Raw genomic sequence first — 21,525 nt, 5'->3', positions numbered from 1 at the left:
GTTAACAGGAAAGATCTGTTGCACTAGGCTGAGAGAAGAGCGCAGTCCTGAGCAGGCCACTTACTTTGGTAACAAGGAAAATCAAAACATATACTCAGAAGAAGACAACAAAGTTAAAGCTCCTACATCCAAAGCCTCCAAGAAAAATATGAATCAGTCCCAGGCCATGGAAGAGCTCATAAAAGATTTTGAGAAGCAAGTAAGAGAAGTAGAGGAAAAATTGGGAAGAGAAATGAGAGTGATTCAAGAAAGTCATGAAAAACGAGTCAACAGCTTGCTAAAGGAGACCCAAAAAATACTGAAGAAAATAACACCTTAAAAATAGACTAGATCAAATGGCAAAAGAAGTCCAAAAAGCCAATGAGGAGAAAAATGCTTTAAAAAGCAGAATTGGCCAAATGGAAAAGGAGGTCCAAAAACCCACTGAGGAAAATAATTACTTAAAAATTAGAATGGAGCAAATGGAAGCTAATGACTCCATGAGAAATCAAGAAATTATAAAACAAAACCAAAAGATTGAAGAAAAAAAAAAGAAGACAATGTGAACTATCTCATTGGAAAAATAACTGACCTGGAAAATAAATCCAGGAGAGATAATTTAAAAATTATTGGACTGTCTGAAAGCCACGATCAAAAGAAGAGCCTAGACATCATCTTTCAAGAAATTATCAAGGAAAACTGCCCTGATATTCTAGAACCAGAGGGTAAAATAAAAATGGATAGAATCCATCGATCACCTCCTGAAAGAGATCCAAAAATGAAAACTGCCAGGAATATTATCGCCAAATTTTAGAGTTCCCACATCAAAGAGAAAATATTGCAAGCAGCCAGAAAGAAACAATTCAAGTATTGTGGAACCACCATAAGGATAGCACAAGATTTAGCAGCTTCTACATTAAAGATTGGAGGGCTTGGAATATGATATTCCAGAGGTCAAAGGAGCTAGGATTAAAACCAAGAATCACCTACCCAGCAAAACTGAGTTTAATCCATGACAGGAAAAAATTGGCACTCAATGAGGTAGAGGAATTTAATGCATTCTTGAGAAAAGATCAGAGCTAAAAAGAAAATTTGATTTCAAATATAAAACTCAAGAGAAGCATGAAAAAGTAAACGGGAAAGAAAAATCGTTATTAAAGTTCACCTGTTTATATTCCTACATGGAAAGATAGTATCTCATTATTAGGGTAGCTAGAAAGAGTATATACAAACAGAGGGGCACAGGTGCGAGTTGAATATGAAAGGATAATATCTAAAAAATAAAATTAAAGGGTGAGAGAGGAATGTACTGGGAGAAAGAGAAAGGGAGAGGTAGAGTGGGGTAAATTATCTCACATAAAACAGATAAGAAAAAGCTTTTACAGTGGAGGGAAAGGGGAAAGAGAATGAGTGAACCTTACTCACATCAGAATTGGCTTAAAGAGGGAATAACATACATGCTTAATTGGATATAGAAATCTATCTTACCCTACAGGAAAGTAGGGGGGAAGGGGATATGAGAGGGAGGGTGATAGAAGGGAGAGCAGATTGGGGAAGAGTGTAATCAGAAATAAACACTTTTGAGGAGGGACAGAGTGAAAGGAGAGAATAGAATAAATGAGGGGACGGGACAGGATGGAGGGAAATATATTTAGTCTTTCACAACATGACTATTATGGAAGTGTTTTGCATGCTTACACATGAATAACATATCAAGTTGCTTACCTTCTCAATGCAGGGAGATGGGGAGGGAGGAAGGGAAAAAATTTGGAACTCAAAAGATTTAAAAACAAATGTTAAAATTTTTTTTTGCGTGTAACTGGGGGAAAAATAAAATACCAAAAAGAAAAAAAAAAGAAAGTGATGGAGATATTAGGAAGGCAAATTAAACCTAAAAATGTGTGTTTCAAACATTCCCCTCTCCTCTCCAGAGCCTCTTGTTAAGTTAAATATTTACCAGGACACCTCTGCCTTTGAGTCAGCATGACATGTTCCATGGCTCTCCCTTCACAGGCATTTTGCAATTATCAATGACAAGCAGTTTCAGGAGGTATGGATAATTAATGAGGAGGAGGCAAAAGCTTTAATGGACATAGCCCTTGACGTGGACAAAATCATCCAGTTACAGCAGCTCGGGCTTCCCTGGACCAGGCCTGACTACTGGTTCATGAAGAATGTGGGGCCTATCTCTCATTTCAAGAAGAAGTCAGCAACAGAGTTAGTCCACGAGCTGCTGCTGATGACAGGTGAGCAAGAGACTGAATTAACCCCTATCTGCTCCTCTCACTGTGTGGGGCCCTGCTGGGTGGAGAGCCACCCCCCAGGGCCAGGAAGTTCAATCTGGATGTGTAACCCTGGGTCAGTCACTTAACTTCTTGGTTCCCTGGCCAACACTTTGGGACTACAAGTCACAGAGCTGGTTCCTGTCTGTGTTGCTAGAGGGTGTTTCCTCATATGAAATTCTCTACATCAGTGAAAATCACAGGTCTGACCAAAAAAAAAAAAAGAAAAAAAAAGAAAAAGAAAAAAAGCCTTTCTCTGTGGTGTATTTTTTTTTAAACACATGTTTTTATTTTTTATTGTTCTGAACTTTATATACTAACAAACACAAACAGTTCCATATACAAAGAAATAGAGGATTATATATGAAACCATATCTTTCTATTACTTATAGCTTTTATTTTTAAAAGTCCATAATAAATTCAACGTAGTTTCAAAGCTATCCTAATTGTGTTTCCCACTCAATTTCCCCAGTTTGTTCTGTGAATTTAAAAAAAGTGCTTTGATGACTTCTTCCTCTCTGTCTCTCTGTCTCTGTCTCTTTCTCTCTTTCTCTGGGAATCATCATCCTAAGACCCCTTCTCCAGTTGAAGCATCAAGGTAGAGCAAGATAGAGTGCTAGGCCTAGAGTCAGGAAGACTCAAGTTTAAATTTGACCTGCATAACTATGGATCAGAGAAGGGACATCATAGGCCATGCAGTCAAAGCCTCCCATTTTACAGATGTGGAAACTGTGGGTCAGTGAGCTAAATAGCTTAGCCAGGTCATACACACATAGTAGGTATTCCCAGTACTTAGTGTAGCACCTGGCACATAGGAGGCACTTAAAAAATGTTTATTAACTGATTGACCGATGTGTCAGAAGAGATATTTGAACCCCAAATCCTCTGCCTCTAGAACCAGTCACTTAGTTTTTAAAGCCTTAGTTTCCCTCTCTGTAAAATGGGGGTGCTATCATCTGTAGTTAATCTACTTCATTGGATTGTTCTGAGGTTCAAATAAGATAATGGGTATAAACTGGAATGTTCTGGTTTAATAACCAGCTCTCTGGAAAACAAATGTATTCCTGACACATTTTAAAGTTTAATCCACATTATTAAGGTTTTCTCCCGCATTCTTAAGTCCAGACAATCAACAAAACAATAAATCAAACCCTGATTTGTAGCATTTGCTGATTTCTAAGGCATAAATGCTCACACTGAAAATTTAACAATTGGCTCTATAAGCTGGGTGTAGAACATTTTTGCAAACCTTAAAGTTCTACATAAATGTCAGTCATCATCAGTATCACCATCATCATCATTATCATCATTATTACCACCACCCCCATTATCATCTTTAGTATAAGAAGGTGATGGTGCTTTCTCACAGTTTCCAAAAGTCAATTTGCCAAAAAAAAAAAGGGGGCAAAATTATTTCATTTTCTCCCCCCTCTTTCTCTTGTTCTCATCTACTTTTGATTTTTTTTTTTTGCTAAAGAAGAGGAGGAAGATGAAAGCCGAAAATCAAGCTTGAAAGACCAAAAACCCAGACTGTCCCTGCCAAAACACTTATCTGCAAAGACTGTCAAACTCATACTGGAGATTATGTGTGATGAGTCGGTGAGTTCAGTCTTGGGGAACTTGTCCTGAGGGTATGATAGACACAGAGGAGGAGTGAGGACCTGCTTAGAAAGAAGCAGGATTTTTTTCCTCTGTAATTGTGAATTTTCCCATCTCTTCCTAGACCCAAAATGGTCTGGCAAGGGATCGGGAGTATGTGTGCTACCCAGCCAAGCCAAATGGGGCTGTAAAGACTACTGACGTGCAAAGCAAGTTTATGGAAAGGCTCTGAGTCATTACAGGCAAGCTGGCAAACGCTGCCTTCCTTAGTGACCTGTAGAGGCACAGTCCCCGTCTGGAGCCAATTCCCCCAAAAGTCACGGCTGTTTCCGAGAGGAAAGGGCAGTAACAGGAATCGCCATGGCTCCAACTGCTGCAAAGCTATGTGCCTCTGTTGGACATTCCTGAGCCGGCAGCTTTGTAGGTTGAGTTGGCTGGGTTGTACCTAGATTTCATAGAGTCAGTCAATCAGCAAGTGTTTTTTTAAGCATCAACCATGAGTTAGGCTTTGTGCTAGGTACTAGGGAGACAAAGACAAAAAAATGAAACAGACTCTGCCCTCAAGGAGCTTCTATGAGGAGGGGGTGGGGGCAGGGAAATGACACAACACATACAAATTTGAGCATAGACAGAATAAACACAAAATGATTAAATAAAAGAGAGGAGGGAACTAGCAGTTGGGGGATCAGGAAAAGCTTCATTTAGAAGGTGTAGAAGGTGTTATCACTGTGCCTTGAAGAAGGGAGGGGATCTGTGAGGCAGAGGTCTGCAAGTCAGCAAGCGTTATGCACCGTGCTCTGTGCTAAGCACTGGAAATACAAATATAAGCAGACAGTCCCTGCCTCCAAGAAGCGTGCATCCTAAAGGAGGAATGAATACAACACATAAAAGGAAATTGCAAAGGGGATGGGTGGAAATAAAAAGGAACCTTGTGCAGGGGCATTATAGAGGAAATTCAAGAGGAGAGAAAGGCAGGAGTGCAGCCTGAAGAGGAATGAAGAAAAGAGGCAAAGAGGGAAAGCATTCTTGGCATGGGGGAATGGTTAGTGTAAAGTCATGGAGATGGGAGATGGAGTCCTGTGTATGGAGAGAGAAGGCCCATTTGGCTGGAGTTAGCATGCCTGAAGAGGTGTAATACATAGTGGATGGAAAGGGAGATTGAGGCCAGGCTGTGAAAGGTTTTATAAGCCAAACAGAAAAGGTTGTGTGTGATCCTAGAGGCAATGTAGAACCACTGCAGTTTATTGACTTAGGGGAGTAACATGATCCAATCCATACTTAGTGCATGTTACTTTGGCACATGTTTGAAGGATGGATCGGAAGGCAGAGAGACAAGGTAGGGAGGCCAATTAGAATGCAATTGCAATAGTAAAGGCAAAAAGAGGTGAAGAGAGAACCAGGACCAAGGTGGCAGCAGCTGGAGTGGAGAGAAGGGAATGGATGGGAGAAGAGCTGTGGAGTTTGAAACAAGATGATTTGGCAATCGATTGGCTATGTGGGGTGAGAGTGAGTGAGGAGTCTATCTAGGATGACAGGGAGGTTAATACTAACCATGGAGATTGATGATTCTCTTGACAGGAATAGGGAAGTTTGGAAGAAGGGGAGATTTTGGGGGGAAATGATGAGTTCTGCTTTGGACCTGTTGAGTTGGAGATGCTATATGGCAAAGGTTTGAAATGTCCAGTGGGAAATTGGTGATGAGAGATTGAAGCTCAAGGGAGTCAGATAACCAGCATTTATTAAGCACCTATTATGTGCCACTGTGTGGCAGGGATGAGGGTCCAACAAAGGAGACAAAGAAGGAGCAGTCAGGAGGAGAAGCAGCAGAGAGAAGTGTTATGAAAACCTAGATAGAAAAGAATATCAAGAAGAGGGTGATCAACAGTGCTGAAGGTTTCAGAGAAGTCTAGAAGCATGAGGATTGAGAAAAGGCCATTAGATTCGGCAATCAAGAGATCACTGGTAACTTTGGAGAGAGCAATTGCAGTTGAATGATGAAGTCAGAAGCCAGACTGTACAGAGTTGAGAAGATAATAATTTAGTGAGAGAAATGAAATAGAGGCACCTATTGTAGAAAGCCTCAAGGAGTTCAACCACACAAGGGAGGGGGATATGGCACAATAGTTAGGGATGGACAGATCAAGTGAAGCTTTTAGGAGGATGGAGAGATAGGAGTATGTTTGCGGTTGCGTGGTTTGCCTTTTGTTCTCAAAGAGGACCTTGACATCAGGAAGATGATGTCATGAGTTGCAAATGAACTGGATTTGAATGAGAGAGGATTTGGAATTTGATTTGGATTTGGAATCCTAATTTCCAATGAGGAATTGGATTTGAGTGGTGTGCAAAGTCACTAGCCTCACTTTCTCCTGCAGAGCCATCTGGATCCAGTGGCCAGATATAGATCAGGACGGCTGGAGATGGAGAGGGAAGCACCAGCAGACAGGAAATGATTGAAAACTAGAGACTAGGGATGATAGGGGGGAGCAGACTTCTGGAGAAGACTGGGTGGAATGGGATCAAGGGAGCATATAGATGGATTTGCCTTGGCAAGGACAAGGGCTACCTCTTCATATGAGGTGAGTGAAGGAGGAGCTAGTGGCAGAAGGCAGATGAGTAGTGTGAGATGAGGAGCAGGGGAGAAAAGAGAGCTGTCTGCCAGTGGCCTCAATTTTATTAGTGAAATATGAGGCAAGGTTCTCTGCCCAAGGGGAGGGTGGCTGTGGGAAGTTAGAGGAGAGATGAAAAGGTTTGGAAAAAGCTACTGTGAATTGATTAGGGAGCTGGCAGAGGATTGCTTTGCTGCAGTGAGGGCTCAGTTATGATCATGTGACTTTGATTTGTAGTGGACCTAGTTGGTTGGTGGTGTGATTTGTCCCAGCTTCTTTCAGCAGCAAATAAATAGAAGCAAAGTCTGGGTCTTGGCACAGAGAAATCTTTAACAGGATAAAATGGACAAAGGAATTGAGAAGAGAGGACAATGTAGAGTTGAGCTGGCTCACCAAGGAGTCAAGATGGGAAAGGGAAGAGAGTGTAACCAGTACAGGGCTGATAGTGTGGAATAGAACTGAAGGGTAGAAGGATAAGAGGTCACAGTAAGGATGGAGAACAGGGTTTGGAGTTGCAAGGCAGAGGGAGAGGTGAAAAGACCAACTATAGGGGTGGGGAACCTGTGGCTCTGAGGCCATGTGTGGTGTCAAGGCCTTGGGTTCCCCAACCCTGGACCAACAGATTATGCTTAGATAATAGAATTTCACAGTTCATGAAAATGGATTTGGAACACTTGTTGATGATGGGAAAATCAAGGATATCACCATATCTCTATGTGTAGCTGTGGTGAGGTGGAGGAATAGATCATGGGAAATGATTAAGTTAAGGAACTAGGTGAGAAGAAGAGCTGTTGGAAGGAGTATCATCAGTACATATGTTGTATGAGTATGTAGTATGAGGGCAGGAGTTGGAGAAGGGAGAAAGACAGTGAGCCAGGCATAAAACTCATTGAGGAAGGAAGGAGTGTCCTGGAGGTCAGTAGACCACAGCTATTGGTACCTTGACTGTATTAATTGGATGGATTGAATGATCCTCAAAGGAGGAGAGATTACTGAATGATAGTAGTAGAGGGAGAGCCTGGAAACAGCAATAGATTGGAGTTTGATATAAAGATCTGGGAATCATCTCCATAGAGATGATAGCAAAGCCAGTGTATGGGAGCTGATGAGATCACTAAGTGAGAATGTATAGAGAGAAAAGAGGAGACAGCCCAGGACAAAGCCTTGGGAACACCTGTAGTTAGGAGGTGTGATATGGAGGCCGAGCCAGCGAAGGAGTATTCCAGAGGATTGGGGGGTGGTTTATGCCACGGAGTAGAGGAAACAAATGATAGAATAAAGCATGCACTGATTTTAATCAAATCTGAAGTTCAGCAGGACCACTACACAGCATGGAGTTTTTCTTGCTTGGCTCACATGGCTTTGAGTGTTGACTATTCAAAGACCAAAGTTGGCTTTAAGAATTGGAGCAAGGGTCAAAAGCCTTCAGTTCCCCAGCCCAGAAAAGTATGTGAATTGATTTTCTTTTGACTGAGCATCAGTGACTGTCATTTTAATCCCTCACTACTACCAGGACAAGCTACTGTTGGTCATGAGAGTGAGAGGCTGGCACGGTATCTCCTTACTCCTAAGTCACCTTCCAGAGGGCACTCTTTCCCAGCCCTGTCTCTGTAAGCTGACTGTGTGGCCTTGGCGATGGGCATCCACGTACCCCGATAGAGAAACACCAGACCCAAGGCACTGGGCCACTTCCAGGTGTTCTACTTCCCCAGTCCTTTCCCAAGGGATTCAACTTCTTGGAACTTTGCCTCCCTCGACGATTAGGCGGAGGTGACCAGAGCCTGATTTTTGACAACAAAGCTGGCCTCAGATGTTCAGATCTGCTTTTATTTTTCCCCCCCACAGGGTTTTCTGATAGAGAGTAAGTTGCTGAACCTTCTCTATCCCCTTGAGAGGAATGAAAGCTGTCTACTGAAGCTAGACTCCGTCTTTGCTGTGAGTTCTGAGACACTCTTGGGAATTTAATGAAAATAACTAGAAGCCTAAATCAGAGGGAAAGGAGCATCCTATGTCCTTTCTGATGCTCCTGTTAGGCCCTAGAGTGAGTGGGTACAGGGCCTTCCCAGGGTTCCCCAATGGATCTTTCTCCTTTATTTCTCTGCACTCAACTAAATGACCCTAAAGCTCTCCCAATCTCTAATAGTCTTCGAAGTATTTCTGATTCCTGCTGTGATCATAGCTTCTTCTCCCCACCCCATATTCATTCTTTTGGCCTGCCTCCTATCTCAATGTTGCACACTGTATCCTCTGTTCTTCTTGGTCATTGTAGTCCTTCAGGAATGTCCTGCTGGTCCAGCCCAGCTAGCTGTCTTTGTCTATTAGGGCCTGGATTCATGTTGCCCTTGGCATCCATAAAGTAAGCACCTAGGAGGGCAAGCCCTCCAGTAGGGCAGAATAGCGCTGCCCATCTCTAGTTACTCCAGGAGTAATGAATTTTGTAGAGTGTTAAATCTGAACGGGACCTTAGAGAGCATCTCATTTATCTCTCTTCCCTTCCCTCCCCCCTTCACAAATGAAGCAGCTGAGGCCCAGAGGTGAGACCCAGGGTTGTACGGCCTCTTAGTAGTGGAACACAACTTGAGCCTAGGTCTCCTGACCCAAAGTCCAGTATTCTTTCCACTAAATTATATGGCCTCTGGCCACTTCTTTTTTCTTTTTTTTTTTTTGTCTCACTTCATCCTTTATTCTTTCCAAGCTCACTCATTTTTTGAAGTGCTAATGTTGATTGCACAGGTCTTTATGTTTTTCATAAAGATTTTTATGTTTTGTATTTATGTTATTGCAACTAATCCCAATTGGCCAAGGGTATTCCTTGAAAGAAGAGACGTTGTCCTCTCCTAATGCCACTTAGTACTGTGGGGTTTCAGGTAGAGCTTGGTAGCTTATGCGAGGAAGATTTCAACTTTGCATTCTGGAAGTAGGCCAATATTCCTTGGCATCTGAACAGGACATTCCAGGGACTCTTTGGCTCTGTTTCCCTTTAGGCCCTTGGGATCGAAAATGAAGATGATGTTTATGCACTGGTGCAATTCTTCCTCGACTTTCGAGCCAGAAGGGCATCCTCTTTCCAGGTAAGAAGAAACAGAAAGCAAGGGGAATGGTTTGCAGTCTCTGCTGAAAGGATGCAGATTTAGTCAGGTCTGTATTCCATCAATAGATTGTTAAGCTAAGTAGAAAATGTAGTCATTTCTCTCTCGATTTTTTTTTTTTGTGAAGGAGTTAGCTTTTCTTTAGTGATTAATGTCTACAATATCTCTGAACAGGTGCTATTCTCATTCTACAGGAGGAAAAATCTAAGCTCCATCTGCTAAATATACCTGGGTCACACTGCTGCTAGTAACGAGTGGTGGAACTTGTTTTAAAACTCACTGTTTTGTCTTGCTCCATTAAGTTCCTTGTCTTCTTCTAGTCTTTTCAATCTCATTTGTCCTATAGCCATTCTTTTGAGGAGAAGCAAAGTGATTTTTATATGTATATATGTATACATATGTACACACACACACATATACACACACATATATATTTATACACACACACACACACACACACACACATTGTCAAACAGCCCAACATGAAGTTTCAAAGGGATATGTTGTAAAGCTTTTTAATTATTTTTTTTAAAAAAGAGATCTAATGTTGAAGGGCCCAGATGCAAGAAACTGAGTGTGCCTCAAATCATTATTGGGCCGACTAATTACTAGATGGGCCTCTTCATAATCAGTAGTAGCTAGAAAAGGCAGGAGAGCCTAGAGGGGATTGGGCTGCTCTTAGCCCTGGGTAGAATCTATTAGTTATTACTGGCCTTGGTTTAAAAAAAAAAGTCCATTAATAGCATTGGGGGATTGGAGCCAAGATTAGTTATCATTTTTTCACTCAGCCAATGAGACTGACTGCATGTCTTTTAGCTGGTAAGACTGGAATCTGGGTACATTCAGCATGGCCTTCAACGATTGAAAAGTGAAGTGTTGCTTTGGCCACCAAAGTGAGCTTTGGGGCTCAGAGGAGGGGCTCTGGAGGCATTTGTGAAAGTAGATTTGGTCCAGGATCCATAAGTAGTTGCTTCAGGTGCTTGAATTTTTCTGGATGGATGTAAGCCATATATGTATATGTCAGAGGCTAGGGTTGAACTAGCTCTGGATGAGCGTCACTTGTGTGGAGGTGTGCTCGAATGGACTGCTTAAGCCACCATCACTGATGCTGTAAAAACAGCTGGTACTTGAGTGTGGCTTTATGTAGCTTGTTTCTCATCCTTCTCTCCCTGCAACCCCCTCTTCCCTCTCTCTCAGCCCGCCTCTCCACAGTCTCTCCTCTCTTCTTTCACTCTCGTTCCTTCTTCCTTCCCAAAGACACATATCTTCAGTTGTGGTAACATCCCACCTTCCCTTTGGTACTTTGTATCCTGTGATCTACAGAGCCAAGAGGCCCTGACTCCAGTTTCCGATACTGAAGGCAACAGCAGTATCAGGAAGGAAAGCAGTGTCCCAGGTGACTGCCAAGACCAACGCCGCCTCTGTTCTGAGCTCATCCATCCTAATGACGTCCTCAAGGCCCTGGAGGCTTTTGTTATTAGTCAGCAGAAACTCAGGTGGGCTCAGGCGCCTTGAAATAGGGTGAGAAGCAGCCTACCTGGGTTGTGGGTAGAGTAGATCATCTGGCTATACCCAGTTCCTGGTTAGTATGAATAACGGATCTTGTCAAATGGTTGCATTATTCAAATCTGTATATTAGAGCTTCAAAGTTACACATAAAATGTGGATAATTGGTTCCATCCCAGTGGAAATATGTAATGAAAATTGTAAGAATGAGATTACTTCATGGGATTCATTGTTTACACTAATCAGGATCTAGCTATAGATGTTGAATGGGAAAAAGGATTCAAGGAGTGGGCCAGAGCAATTCTTATATAATAATATATAATTACAATAATTATAAACCTTTTTAAAAAAGAGAATAGGGTAGAATGGTGATTTTAATGCCTGGAACCATGTGTCCTGTGGCATAGAGGAAGAATGTATTGTCTCAGGAGTGGGAATATGAGCAGCCCTTGAAGAGGAAGAGGGAAATGAAGAATATCTGTAGGAAATATCTACAGGAATGTCTAGGAATTTCTATAGCTCCATTTCTGTCCTCTTTGTGGCTAACAGATCCCGTAGATGATCCCTGCAAGGAAGAGAGAATCATCTACTGCTGTGGGCAGTTTCAAATATCCCAACAATCTCTCCCTTGCTTTTTCCTTTTGCTAGCTGTGAACATCTGGCTGTGGTCCCAGCCAACCACTAAAGAATCTTCAGGAGGATTGGCAGCCAGTGGTCTGGGGCTCTAAGATGCTCTAGTAATCTGTTTAGTCACCTTGGCTATGAGCAGCAAACTGGTTAAATAAAATAACAAATTGGTGAACTGGACGCTGATGATATATTCGTAGATAGAAAAAGTACATTAATACCCAGGAAAAATTAACAGCAGTATTCTCCAAGAAATGTCCATTGTCTCCCATCATTTTTTTCCTATACAGTAATGTACTTAAATGAGAAGGCTATGGGTGGCAAGAAGTAAAAGGATCTTACTTCCTGCTGTACAGGGCTAGGGGCTTGGTACTACTCAGGATCTGGGTACTATGAGGTGGGAACCAGTTCTCTTCATCCTTCAGGGAAGCTCCAGTACCATTAAAAGTGGTGACACGAGAGAGTCACAAGACATCTCAAAGGACTCAGAATACTGGGATGCCCTATGTTTCATCATCCCTCTCTCTAGACAGAAGCTATGGGATGCGCTAATAGATGCCCTCCAGAAATACCAGTGAGTACATGTATTGTGGGGAATAAAGTGATAGGGCAGTAAGGAATCTCCTCCCACCTTAGCAGTATCCAGTTTTTGAAGAAAATGAAATTAAGACCTGGAGATGGATAGTCTAGTCATCACATTTTCTGGCTCTTCAGTTTTAAGGAGGTTTTGGATGAAAATGCTGAATTTAAATGGGAAGGGGAGCCTCTGGTGGTACAGTGGAAGACGGCACTTGCTCAGTCATTGCATCTTGTTCAGTCCTCTTGTTTCTTTTTTCAGATTCCTTGCCAGTGACATGTAGTCACTTGCCTTTGAATTTTGCTGGCTTAGGAAAGCCAGAATGGTGGTGGCTGGGTGATGCCTGTGGCTCTCAGGAGCAAGTGAGGCCCTCAAAGCACTGTTCTGTGTACTCAATAGATGGAATTCTGCCTCTGGGTAGAACCCTTCCCCTCTCATGGTCTGAAAACCATCCAGATAAAGCCCACCAGACTCTATATTGGAGAAGAGAGGAGTTTGGGGATAATAATAAAATAATAATAGCACAATAATAATAGCATTGATATAGTGCTTTGAATTTTGAAAGTGCTTTACAGATATCTCATTTGATCCTTCCAACAGTTCTGAGGTGCTATTATTATCATCCCCATTTTATAGATGAGGAAACTGAGGCAGTCAGAGGTTAAGTAACTAGCCTAGAGTGGCACATCTAACAAGTGTTTGAGGCCTAATTTGAAGTCAGGGCTTTCCGAATCCAAGTCTAGTGTTCTACCTACTGCACCATTTAGTTGCTGAACAGACCGTTAATTGGTTTTCCCTTTTTGTTGAGAAAGCAACATCCTTACCAAGCGGGCCAAGCTGCTGAGTGAGAATGAGTTCCTTGAGCAGCAGAATACAGAGCTGCAGATGCTGCTGCAGCAGTACATCAATTCCAGGGTAAGCTGGGGCATGGGGGCCAAAGTGGGGGAGACTACTGGTCCAAGGGTGCCGGAGGAGGGAGGCAGGAAGTGGGTGGGAGGTGTGACCTGAGGAAGAGGAAGCCTTTGAGGGAAGGGAGCTTGAAGGTCTGATGGAGCCACACAACATTCATCCTTGTCTTGGGAAGCATGGAATGAGCATTGCATGACTCTCTCCTCATGAGGCCTCTTAGACTCCTTGACCCCCTTGGATGCTCAGCCTCCTATAGGAGTTTTTTCCTGACCTACTCCTCCCAGCCCCATTTGGTGGCACTGCCTCCCCCCCAACATAGATTGTATTTATTTTGTATATACTTATTTATACCTGAACATTTTGTTTCCCCAGATAGAATGTAAACTCCTTGAGGGCAGGGACTTTTTTTATTTTTGTCTTTGTATCCCTGGCTGGAGCACAGTGCCTAACACTTGTAGGTGATCAATGAATAGTTGACTGACTTCCTCCTCTCCTTCTTAAAATAGATTAAATTCCATTCTGTTAGATCCAATGGGCTCACATATGGAAAGCACTTTGCAAATCTTAAAGCTTTGTAAATGCTAGATGATGATGATGATGGTAGTGGTGATGGTGACGGTGGTGATGGTGATGATGATGATGGTGATGGTGATGATGGTGATGATGATGATAATGGTGGTGATGGTGATGGTGATGATGGTGGTGATGGTGATGGTGGTGATGATGATGATTGATGGTGGTGATGGTGATGATGGTGGTGATGGTGATGGTGATGATGATGATGATGATGGTGGTGGTGATGGTGATGGTGATGATGGTGGTGATGGTGATGGTGATGATGTCTCCCTTGATGTCAGTGTGTTTTGGTTTTCTTCATCAGAGGGAAATCATTCTTGCCAGTAGTATAGTCCATTAGGAACTATTGAAGAATCATCAATCCAGGATTACCAGGCTGCCAAGGAAAAGCTTGGCAGGAACACATATTCTCAAACTCTCCAGCTATCTCTATATATTGATGTCTGCTGATTGTTGACCAAACCGGCATAGAATCATGAGACACTCAGATCTGGGCAGGGGCCTCAGAGGTCATCTCATCCAGAGCATGAATCCTATCTACAATATCTCCTAAGAAGTGGCCCCTGCTCAAACATCGCTCGTTCACTTGTTTCAGTTGTGTCTGACTTTTTGTGACCCCGTTTGGGTCTTGGCAAAGATACCGCAGTGGTTTGCCATTTCCTTCTCTAGCTCATTTCACAGATGAGGAAACTGAGGCAAAATCTGAGGCCAGATTTGAACTCATACCTTCCTGCCTCTGGGCCCTGTGCTGTGTCCACTGAAGATTTCTAGTGAAGGGGATCTCTTTGTCTCTGAAGGCAGCTCTCACTGCCCAGGCAGTGCTTGAACCAAGCAGCAGCAGAAACCTCTTCCTGAACCCCTCCAAGGGAAGCCTCTCCTGCTCACAACAGATTTTTACTCCATTGGTTTTTCCTCTTTTAACTGTGACAGTGGCATTGCTGGCTTAGGAGGGTTAGGATAGCTTTGAGTTAGTGAATCCAGCCCACTTGGTCATACGTTTGGGTGTCTGTGTGAGTTATTTTTCCACCAGCACGTCCTCTGAGAAGCAGGAACAGGGAAGGGAGGAAGGGAGATAAGCACCCTGGAAAGAAAGGTAAGGTTCACAACTTTTCTGGAGGCTGAGTCTGCAAGAGGATTTAGCTACAGCCAAAGGAAGAGTGTTGTCTTCCAAAGAGAAAGCCTTGGTAGAGTGAAGGATCATGCCCCGAGGGGCTTCTAAACCTGGCGCTCCCATGTCTAAAAACAGAAATGGAGGCTAAAGGAGGTGGGGCATGTCCTGGAAATGGGCAACCCAAGCAATGTCAGGCCTCGCTGATGTGCACCTTCTGGTGCCAAGATGATAGTAAGAGAATCTGAGAAGAGTCCATTAAGGACAAATAGCCCAGCCTTTGTTTCTCTCTCTCTCTTTTTTCCCCAGATAAACATTGAATTACAAGTGCCTCCCACCCAGGTATTTCAAGGACCCATGAAATAGGAAGGGCCTCGGGTTGGTACAGTGGATGAATCCTGGGCTGGCACTGGGGCCCTGCTTCTCTGGGAACCATCACAGAGCTAGTACTTTAAACTTTCTGCAGCTCTTCCTTGCAACTTGTTGCACATTGAAACAAGTCACTGTGCATAATGAATTCATTGGTTGCAGTTGCAATAAAAGTCTTTAAAAACTATGGCTGACTCTCTAAAGAAGCAAAGTCTAGTTTCATAAGTCAATCCCTACCCTGCACCTTAGCCTTCTGCGTCCATACAGGATAAGCAAACCCTGGAATCTTCAACTGTGGGGACAAATCAAATACCAGTTGCCCCTGGACAAAAGTAGCCTTGACCCTTGGCATTTTCTCCTATCGTTGGAGACCAGCCCAGTTCTAACACAGGCCCATAGATACATTTGTGGCAGAACCCTGGACATCTGGTACAAAGCACTCTGGGAATTTGGGCAATTCATATGATTCAGGGGTTCTGGGGTAGTTTTGTAGGTCTTGCCTTAAGGTCTTGTTCAAATTGATCCTGGAAACTTAATCTTTTAGATTAAGGATAATTTTATCTTTCCCCACCCCCAAACCTTTCTACCCTCACATCAGAGTCCATATTGTTGACTATGTCCCAGTGTTGATAACTGGTGCCTTTTATAGAAGTGAGTCTCAAATGATTTGTCCATCTGGCTATTAGTTCTGACACTCCTAGGGGTGACCAACCTTGAATTTAGGGCTCTCAGTATGCGGGCTGATCAAGTCAAAAAACCTTGGGACCTAAAGGCTTTGGTGCCAGGGTGGGTGTTTCACTGGTTTATTTCCTTTTTTATTTCTGTGTACCACTCTAGAAAGGAGCCAGTGTTGGAAGTGAGACTGTCCCTCCCCAGGTTTCTTGCTTTGTCTATTACTCTAAACCTCTGACTGTTCTTATAAATGAGGTGAGCTCCCAGCTTCCTCACACCTGCTACCCTCTTCCTTACCAAGGTGGGAGATATGAGGGAAGAGCAGGGGAGTGTTGCAGATAGAGGGGCTTGTCCAAGAGATCAACAGAAGTACATTTTTATCAGGCAGTTTTCAGATGAAGAAATTAAAGCTATCTATAGTCATATGAAAAAAAATGCTCTAAATCACTATTGATTAGAGAAATGCAAATCAAAACAACTCTGAGATACCATGTCACACCTATCAGATTGGCTAACATGACAAAATAGGAAAATGATAAATGTTGGAGATGATGTGGGAAAATTGGAACACTAATGCATTGTGGGTAGAATTGTGAACTGATCCAACCATTCTGGAGAGCAATTTGGAACTATGCCCAAAGGGCTATAAAAATGTGCATGCCCTTTGACCCAGCAATAGCACTTCTAAGGCTGTAGCCCAAAGAGATCATAAAAATGGGAAAAGGACCCACATGTACAAAAATATTTATAGCATCTCTTTTTGTGGTGGCCAAGAATTGGAAATTGAGGGGATGTTCATCAATTGGGGAATGGCCAAGCAAGTTGTGGTATATGAATGTAATGGAATACTATTGTGCTATAAGAAATGATGAGCATGCAGACTTCAGAAAAACCTGGAAAGATTTACATGAACTGATACTGGGTGAAGTGAGCAGAACCAGGAGAACATTGTACACAGTAACAACCCCATTGTGCGATGACTAACTTTGATAGACTTAGCCCTTCTCAGCAATGCAAGGATCCAAGACATCTCCAAAGGTCTCATGATGGAAAATGCTATCCACATCCAAAGAAAGAACTATGGAGTTTGAATGCAGATGGAAGCATACTACTTGCTATTTTTTTCTTCTGTTTTGTTTTGTTTTCTCTTTTTTGTGGTTCCTCCTATTGGTTCTAATTCTTCTTTACAGCAGGACTAATGTGAAAATACGTTTGATAGGAATGTATATGTAGAGCTTATATCAGATTGCATGCTGTCTTGGGGAGGGAGTGGGAGAAAATTTAAAACTCAAAGGCTTATGAAAGTGATTGTTGAAAACTAAAAATAAATTGATTTTAAAAAATGGAAAAAATACATTTTCATGGCCATGTAACTTATTTCTTAGAAGTTTTATGCTTTATTTAAATTTATTTCCTCTTTCTCTTTAATTCTGTAGTATGATTTTTTAAAAAACCATGATTTTATCTCATTTGAAACTGAAAAAGGCTGGCTTACCTGGCTAGAAAAGGAGGGGGCAAGTCAAGTCAGAGTTATACCAGGCTGGGAGAGAAAAAGAAAGGGGAAAGATTCTGTATTGCCTTGTCGGGGCTTGGCGACAATTGCAGGCAAGGGGGACTGAGAGATATGGAGGGAGAGGTGTTTCACAGGGAACAACTTACCACAGCTGCCTATTGTGTGTTTAACTTACGAAGTCTTGTAGAGGCAACTAGGTGGGCACAGGGGATAGGGCACTGGGTCTGGAGTCAAGAAGACGAGTTCGAGCCTAGCTCCAGACACTAGCTGTGCAACTCTGGGCAAGCCACTTCACCATGGTCTGCCTCAGTTTCCTCAACTGTAAAGTGGTCATAATAATAGTATCTGCTTCCCAGGGTGGTTGTGAAGATCAAATGAAATATTTGTAAAACACTTAGGGCAGTGCCTGACACACAGCAGGCGCTTAATAAATGCTTACCCTCCCACTGTCCCTCCAGCCTCCTCAAACACACTCTTATCTCTGAGGAACCAGGCAGCTCAGATATTTGGTTTCTTTTATTCAGAGAGAAAACAACATCCAAAGATGAAAAACCCAACAGGAACACAACCCAAACAGGAAGGGAGAAGTGCTTTCTGCACCATCTCCATGCAGGGAGAATATAACTTAGAAGAGCAGGCAGCGGTGAGACAGACAATGGAGGGGGTGGGGTTCGGAAAGAGGGAGGGGACCCTGGGCCTGAAGCCATTCTTGTCATACTCCAAGCCCAGAGCTGCAGGGGGACTGGGCCCAGGCAGAGGGAGCATCAGGTGGGGCTGAGTGTGCAGACAGAATGACAGCCAGGGATGTACACCCACTGAGAAGAGTGTGCAGGCATAGGAACTCACGTGAGGATGGTTAAAAATCTCCGGGAGAACAGGGTTCTATGGTCCACAATGGATCCTTGGCAAAGCTGGGTGTATCCCGTGGGAAATAGGGAGAGACCTTTTCTCCTTTGGGAGACAGCCAGCCATGCCCGAGCCCCAGAGCAAAGCCGAGAGGAACTAGGGCAAAAGTAGCAATTCAAGGGAATTGGGAGCAGGGCAGAGATATCTGTCCCATTTCTGGAGGACAGAGGTCCCCTGTGCTCTTATTGGAATGTGTTCCTGCAATGGGATTATTTGGGGTGGAGGAGGTAGGTGGAGTGTTTGGTGTGGCCCTGTGTATCTTGGTTTGCATCTTCCTGTGATGTTATTCTATAGCCTAGGGTTCACCATGATTTTCTGTTGGTGTTATGCAAACCTTACTGGTTAGGGCACTGGAAGGGTTAGGAGATTGTAACCCAATTGGGGATTTCCATTACCAAGTGTAAACCTTGGCAAAGTGTATGGGGGGTGGGGGGGGAGAGGGGGCACCTAGTTTACGACCAACCCTTGCTCTGGCAGCCTCACTACTTGGATCTGGACTGAGGGGAGTGGTAGCCCTGGAGTCAGAATGAGAAATTTAGGAACCAAATGAGGGAGGTGAGGCCTCTGAAACCTAGGGCTTCCTGGAGAGCCCACGGAGCTCAGTTTGCTACTTACTGGGCCACCCCATGGGCGCCCAGGGCAGAAGACAAACAGTTCAAATCACAGAAATTCCAAACACAGAAGCAGCTGGGCCCAGAAGAGTGGGAGCGGGGCGTTCAGGCCCCCAGCAGCTTCTTGACCATGTAGCCAGGGAGGCTGTAGAGAAAGAGGGCGAGCATGAGCAGCCCCAGCAGGGCCAGCACAATCTTGATAATGAGCCACTTGTATCGGGTGCAAATGAGGTACTTGATGGACTTCAGAGGGTTGAGGAACCAGACAAAGGCAGTATCTGGCCGGCTGGGGAGAGGAAAAAGATTTGAGTTGGGATGTTTAACAGAGTAACCAATGCGTGCCTACCCAACCAGCTGCTCTTGTAATTTGGCCATTGGGCGCTGCATCTGTCAAGAGACTGTGTGCGGTAGTGTTGGAAACACTGGACCTGGAGGCAGGAAGATACAGGTTCGAGTCTTGCTTCAGACATTTCTTAGTTGTATGGCTGTGGCTTTGAAAGGCACTAAGTCTTTTTGTCTAAACAGCTTGTAATGATAGCACTTATCTCAGAAGGTTGTTGCAAAGCCCAAATTAGATAACGTATGCAAAGTGCTGCCCATATCCTAAAGCTTGCTATAAATTCAAGTTATTGTTTTTATTACTCCAGATGGTACTACCTGACATTATCCAAACCTGGCCTGCCCTCTCCTGCCCCTGTAGGCTACCCTGCATGTTCCTCCACATCATTGGATGAAAACTTTTTCATCCTCAAAGTCATGAATCAATTGATACTCCATAAACTAGAAATTATTCCCTCCCTCCCTCCTTAGTCTTCTGATGCCTGACTCCTTCTATGCACTGAATTACATTCTAATCTGTTTGGTTTTTTGTTTGTTTTTTGGTCTAGGCAATGGGGTTAAGTGACTTGCCCAGGGTCACACAGCTAGTAAGTTTACATTCTAATTTGTATGATTATCTGTGTTCACGTCATTCTCCTAGGGAGGGACCACTTGGTTTTTCACTTTTGTACTGCCAGCACCTAGCAAGCCGCACAAGACATTATATTTCCTACCTCCCACCTCTGGTCTCACAAGTCTGGAATGCACTCCCTCTTTACCTCTGCCTTGTAAAACCCCTGGCTTCCTTCAAAGCCCAGTTCTGGTGCTATGAGCTGTATGAAACCTCTCCCGGTCTCCCCAGTTGTTGATGCTTCCCCACTCTTGAAATTACTTTGTATTTACGTATCTGTGTGCTTGTTGTATATAGTAAACTGTAAGCTTCTTCAGGGCAGGACAGTTTTATTTTTGTAATTCAAGTGCTTTGTACATAACAGGCACTTAATAAATCTGAGTTGAAGTTTTTTGAAGTTAAAAATGGAAGAAACAACAAATGTTTAGATTGAATTTCACTGAACCTATCACAGAGGGAGTAAATTCTAGGCTGGGAGCGTGGGTTCTTAGGTTCTATTTGGGATTTGCTAGCTGTCCCTGGGGTAGCCCTTTTCCCCTTTTGTGTTCCAATCTGCTGATAAAGATTGTGTTTACAATTTCTTTGGAGAATTCTCCCTCTTCCCACAAGGAAAGGAAAGATAAGGGAAGGGAAAAAAAGGGAAGAGAGGAAGAAAAGGAAAGGAGGGTTGCTTTTTTCAGCAGTGGAGTCCTTGGAGAAGGCAGCAAAGGGGAGAAGTACCAGACCATTGAGGACTAAAGCACGCTTAGGCACCAATGATCTTCTTGACCAGGTAGCCAGGCACAGAGTAGAGAAAGAGGCCAATGAGGAGGAGAAGAAGCACCAGCAGCAGGATCTTCAGCAGAAACCAACGATACGTGTGCCACAGGAAGTAACGAGCAGACTTGAGAGGATTTAAAAACCAGATGAAGCTGGTGTCCGGCCGGCTGGGGTGACAAGAGGAAACAGAAGATGAAGGGCAGGATTGGCGAGAAAAGAATGCAGGGAAAGGGAAGGCAGGAGTAGGAGGGCATGAAAGAGAGAGAGAGAGAGAGAGAGAGAGAGAGAGAGAGAGAGAGAGAGAGAGAGAGAGAGAGAGAGAGAGAGAGAGAGAGAGAGAGAGAGAGCGCAAAGATATAGGAAAGGCAGACCCCAGAGGCATCCCCTGACTTTGGTCATGGTGAGTGATGGCCAAAATTCTGTAGGGTATCATTTTGCCTTAAACCAAATGGTCTTTATATCTTGAAAAATTTATATGTTCTGAAAAAAGCAATAGATTGTAACTTAATCAGTCATTTTTATCTGAATATGAGTTTTTTTAGCTTCTTTCCTGAGATCAGGTTTAGAGAGGTGGGAGAGGGAGAGATAAGGAACACTGAACACCTGAGGAGGGCACCTGGCCTGAAAAAGGAGAGGGGAGGATGGGAGTTTTGTGGAGAGTCTGTCCTAGACATAGGAGAGGAACAAATAGGGGGATGAGGACTAGGAAAGAACTTGCTGCTAGAACTTTCTTGATCCTAGGTTGTTTCTGGTCTGGTCACTCTCTTTTAGGAACTGGCCCTAAGACTATTTGGTCTTAGGACAATGAGATCATTACAAGTAAGGTAGATTTTGTTATTCTTTTTTAGATAATAATTCCAGGATCCCACATACTAATTCCCAGGATCC

At 43.4% G+C, this 21,525-nt stretch overlaps 2 protein-coding genes across 5 annotated transcripts in view; one reads left to right on the top strand and one right to left on the bottom strand.

Annotated features, from left to right (window-relative positions):
• DRC1 (dynein regulatory complex subunit 1) overlaps positions 1–17,253 on the top strand; it is a 49,305-nt gene extending 32,052 nt beyond the window's left edge. Inside the window, 9 exon segments of the mRNA XM_020983914.2 lie at positions 1,993–2,225; positions 3,739–3,860; positions 8,312–8,401; positions 9,451–9,537; positions 10,879–11,051; positions 12,114–12,142; positions 12,145–12,262; positions 13,078–13,180; positions 15,168–17,253. Of these exon segments, the coding sequence (XP_020839573.1) occupies positions 1,993–2,225; positions 3,739–3,860; positions 8,312–8,401; positions 9,451–9,537; positions 10,879–11,051; positions 12,114–12,142; positions 12,145–12,262; positions 13,078–13,180; positions 15,168–15,224 (1,012 nt within the window). The 3' untranslated portion in view covers positions 15,225–17,253.
• A 679-nt stretch (positions 17,254–17,932) lies between these two features.
• Positions 17,933–21,525, bottom strand: part of OTOF (otoferlin) — a 172,720-nt gene continuing 169,127 nt past the window's right edge. For 2 of the 4 annotated variants that reach the window (XM_078149814.1, XM_020983910.1), the window contains one exon: positions 17,933–19,215. In XM_078149814.1, the coding sequence (XP_078005940.1) occupies positions 19,035–19,215 (181 nt within the window). In that variant the 3' untranslated portion in view covers positions 17,933–19,034. Of the gene's footprint in view, positions 20,805–21,525 lie in introns of all 4 variants that reach the window. The other 2 variants (XM_020983909.1, XM_020983911.1) reach the window with 1 other exon arrangement.

The sequence above is a fragment of the Phascolarctos cinereus genome, unplaced genomic scaffold (assembly GCF_003287225.1).
Source record: "Phascolarctos cinereus isolate Bilbo 61053 unplaced genomic scaffold, phaCin_HiC Scaffold_2;HRSCAF=192, whole genome shotgun sequence".
In the NCBI taxonomy this organism is placed as follows: domain Eukaryota; kingdom Metazoa; phylum Chordata; class Mammalia; order Diprotodontia; family Phascolarctidae; genus Phascolarctos; species Phascolarctos cinereus.
The sequence above is the reverse complement of the archived record's forward strand: the minus strand, read 5'-3'. Positions and strand labels throughout refer to the sequence as shown.